Genomic DNA, 4,137 nt, shown 5'->3' on the forward strand with positions numbered 1-4,137 from the left:
CTCTATGGAAAAATGGTAAAAGAATAGATTCATGCTTACAGTACACCATGCAGCTATTGCACATACATTATAAACTACATGCATAAGATCATAAATACATATGTATGCTAACTGGTTTGAGTCCATCTTCAGAGTATCCATCAATCGCTGGTTCTCTGTCTAACAGTGCAAATATCCTGTTAGCTGATTGCTTAGCTTTAGCGTAGTCAGGAGCAAAGGAAGAGGCCTGCCCTGCACCAAGAGCTCCAAAGATGACAGCAGTAAAGACGACAAAGATATTACTGAATGTACTGTGAGCAATATCACCTGTAGAGTGACATAAAAATCAGATTAAAATCAAGTCAATATCAATGTTAGAATCAGCGTTAACATGAATCAATTCAATACACATAGTGCTGGTCTTACCTGGTTGTCTTGTTACTTGGTAGGCTCCGAATCCAAAAGTGACTACGTACCCTAGATACAGCACACCCTGAGAGAAGCCATAAGCAGCTCCAAGCACTGGGGACTTTATCAGGGCTCGTCTGTCAGAGAGGAAGCATAAGTGGGGAGGGGTCGAGTAGGCGTGGCTTACTTATAAGGTCCTCTAATTTCGTTAGTGTAAGATTGAAAGAAATTCGATTGAATACCGAGTGAGGTGACTGTCCTAATGTTCACCAGTGACTCTATCACAATCTAAAAAAAATAATATTATCCAATTATGCCGTTTTCAAAATTAAAAAAAAGTTAAGTTACCACCAGTCCTTTATTCTTACCTTTCCAGCTACAGTACTGGAGTCAGTGCTGGATTTAATGGACTCAGCATTGGCTCTGAATTGCAGGAACCCAGCCAGCATGAAGACAGGTATGAATCCAGCCAGCACCAGGGTAAGCATCCAGGAGTAGACGAATGATATGATAAGAGAAAGTAACATGGCCACACTTATCTCTACAAGTGTACCTAATCTTGAACCAGTTGCCTAGGGAGAGAAAGAGAGAATACATAACCTTCTACTTTATAACAGATACTAGGATAGAATAGAGAACGAATTATTTATTATCTTCATCTGCTTAAAATTTTCATTTTTACAAATTCTGATCATATGCACTCACAAAATGACTATGGTATCAATAATGAATAGTATTACATTGTTATGTACATGTATATGTATCAAAGCTGGTTACTGAGCCAAAGAGCTATACATGTACTGTACATGTACATGTAAGTACCATGTAGTAGGTAATACCGTATAGCGCTTTATTTTGGCAATTTTGCTGTAAAATTGTAATTGGCGGTTTTTAATTTGGCAATTTTTGTGTACACGTGCATTACTGAGCATGCGCATTAATGATTGGTGGTTTTAATATTGGTGATTCTGCTTGCAAACCGCCAATCGCCAAACGAAACTCCGCCAAATTAAAGCGCTATACGGTATAGTGATAATGATGCTACATGTGAATACTATAGTATGATTCATTGCTTACTCCTTGAACTAGAGATGCGTCAGTTGATAGTTTTGTTGTCAGTGCTCCGGCTGAGTTTTCTTCTTTATCAAACCAGGACATGTCCTGTCGGAGGAAAGTTCGGAAAGACCAGGTCCTTAGCCGAGCGGTGAGGTTCTCACCGGCAATACCCAAACAAAGAGACTAGAGGAAAGAAAAAATATAATAAAAGTAACTACATGTAAATGTATAAATGCATTGTTATTAGGATGCTAAATTACTAGTAATTTAAAAAAATAATAGCACAAAAGAATCACAAATAGTTTTTAGTCTTACTCTTATAAATGCTCCGAGTCCAACAACCACTCCAATTCCAAGGAATAGTCCCGCCCATGGGTGGAGACCTGACAGTATCTCGGAAGGAGGGCGGGCAAAAATGTCCAATATTTCACCAAAAATGAGAGCAAAGACCGGGTATATGAATCCAAGGATTACTGAGCCTAGAAGACCAAGAGCGATGAGCCACCATTCTTTGGAATTAGCTTTAATAATGCGTAGCAAGGATACTTCTGGTATGACGCCATCATCTTCTTCTTTCTATAAGAGAGTGGGTAAGGGGGAGAGAGAGAGACAAAATTTTAAATAAAGAGAAAGAGAAATGAACTGAATAAACCCAATTTGAATTGGTCATTGCTCATTTATAGCAGGCCATGACTCATGAACATTCTAATAATTAGATATTTAAAGTTCTTTTGTTTTAAGTTTAGAAAATTTTTGAAATCCGGACAGAAGTCAGATTAACAAAATTACTAATCAATACTACTTGTATAAGATTATTACTATACCTACAGCCAAACATACAAAAAAGCAACAATAAGTATCAGTATACATGTAAATGCAGCAGCAAATAGTTTTAAAAGTCTCCAACTCCAATAACTTTTTTCTTTTGGTGTAGCATATAATCCGTAGAGTTTGTCCAAATCAGTACCTTTCACCATGTCACCAGATAATGATTGTGCAGATGCACCAGAAGCAAGAGCAGCAGCACCCAAAGCAAGAGGCACAGCCATACGTCCCACAAAAATGCTAGCAATGACACCAGTTACTACACCTGCTCCTATTCCTACAGCTGCACTACCAGTAGCTACATCTTGTGCCTTTTCAAAGTTTTTATAAGCTCCGATGTCTTTAGCAACCTTCTCACAATAATCTTGGCAATTGTTTAAAGAGGTGTGATAGTTACCCATTCGTGTGAGTCTATCGTGTGCCTTTTTAACTATGTCGAGAGCTGTCAGTGGTTCTGTAGTACCCATCAGTAGTGCTTTGTGATTCTTGTACCTAGGATCAATTGCAAATGTGTGGAGCGAGACTCTGTTTAAGTGAAACTTGGTTTCACGACTATCAGACACTTTGAGGTGAATCAGAAATCCTTCATCATAGCCATGCAAAAGAAACAGCAATGAGTAATGGCCAAAGAGACTTTTGTACACTAAGTATACATCCCACTTGATCTTTTCTCTCAATGATGGAAACTTGACAAAATCCTCCCAGACAGAGCTGGTGTATTGATGTAATTCTTCATCAGATATTCCTTCAAAAGCTTGAGCAAAGTAAAGAGAAGCAAGAGACATGTTTCTTTTCAGAGACCAGAGATGAGCGTGAGCTGTGTTACTATTATTAGATTTCCTGTTATAGTCTATATTTAGCCTTGCTATATAGTTCCCATTACAGGAATTTTTTGTGTTTGCACTTTGCAGTAATAATTAAAGTACAGTAAATGATAGCCGTGATTGATTACTGTAACAAATTACTTCAGATATGAATTAAAAGGCCATCATGCATAACACAACTAGCAAACAAATAAAATCTTGCCAAGTAAAAACCAGCTTTCTATTTTTAGCAAAAGGTTGTTTTTACCAGTTTTTGAGCAACTTTAAAAGTTCATAAAAATTCATGAAATCAGCTCAAACTACATGTAATAAAAATTAACAATTCTCTCCTAATGAAATGCCATGTGGCATGTACTGTACTGTAGTCCATGACCATTGCCCAAATTTTGAAGCAACTTAATAAGCTTCACAGAGGCATATACATGTATCCTACTACTGACAAATAATTTTACTATTACAAATTTACAATATATTTCTTAATTGTATGTACCACTACTACCTACAGTAGTACACGTATCATGTAATCAATATACATGTACTTCCTTAACTATTGTCAAAAGTGAATGATTATAATTATCCACTCTTGCTTATTGTGGATGGCTTAATAATGAAACTAAAATTATGTGGATTAAAGGCATAAACATACTTTTGATTAGTTCATAAAATCCACAAAATTTATATAAAAAAAACAAAATAACCAGTTGTACAGTATAACCATACCTCATCAGAATTGAAGACAAAAGGAATAGGAATGATAGAATTGGCCACTGGTTTAGACCTGGTAGTAATGACCCCAACAGACGGCCTTCTCTCTTTTTCAATATTTTCAAAAATATCAGAACCATCAACATTGCTAGAATGTGAAATTCCATGAACACTGTGACGCTTTCGTCGTCTGGTTTGAACAATACTATGAGATCTCCCACGGAAAGAAGTACTTCTCCTTTTAACGGGAGAGGAAGATTTAGAGGAAGAGGAGTCAGCGTCATCAGTGTGGTGGAGTAATGGCTGCTTGGAGGCTGGGCCTAAACCAAGGGACTCACCA

The 4,137-nt window shown here is 37.1% G+C and overlaps 1 protein-coding gene across 1 annotated transcript; it reads right to left on the reverse strand.

Annotated features, from left to right (window-relative positions):
• Window positions 1-73: 73 nt before the first annotated feature.
• LOC109583914 (phosphatidylcholine translocator ABCB4-like) lies at window positions 74-4,131 on the reverse strand. Its single transcript, XM_019999432.1, has 7 exons — window positions 3,813-4,131; window positions 1,759-2,019; window positions 1,465-1,626; window positions 756-959; window positions 575-675; window positions 406-524; window positions 74-306 (listed from the first exon to the last, which is right to left on the reverse strand). The coding sequence occupies exons 3-7, from the start codon at window positions 1,543-1,545 to the stop codon at window positions 89-91; spliced, it is 723 nt and encodes a 240-aa protein (XP_019854991.1). The 5' UTR covers window positions 1,546-1,626; window positions 1,759-2,019; window positions 3,813-4,131; the 3' UTR covers window positions 74-88.
• Between the last annotated feature and the right edge of the window lie 6 nt (window positions 4,132-4,137).

This window comes from Amphimedon queenslandica, unplaced genomic scaffold, assembly GCF_000090795.2.
Source record: "Amphimedon queenslandica unplaced genomic scaffold, v1.1 AMPQUscaffold_13268, whole genome shotgun sequence".
NCBI classification, from domain to species: domain Eukaryota; kingdom Metazoa; phylum Porifera; class Demospongiae; order Haplosclerida; family Niphatidae; genus Amphimedon; species Amphimedon queenslandica.

What these genes read in the sequence shown, in the direction of transcription:
- LOC109583914 (XM_019999432.1), bottom strand. Translation starts at nt 1,545, where the DNA reads ATGTCCTGGTTTGATAAAGAAGAAAACTCAGCCGGAGCACTGACAACA. An exon ending in GAAATTAGAGGACCTTATAA is followed by an intron (nt 525 to 574) that starts GTAAGCCACGCC and finishes CCTCTCTGACAG; the next exon opens with ACGAGCCCTGATAAAGTCCC. An exon ending in CCAAGTAACAAGACAACCAG is followed by an intron (nt 307 to 405) that starts GTAAGACCAGCA and finishes GTCACTCTACAG; the next exon opens with GTGATATTGCTCACAGTACA.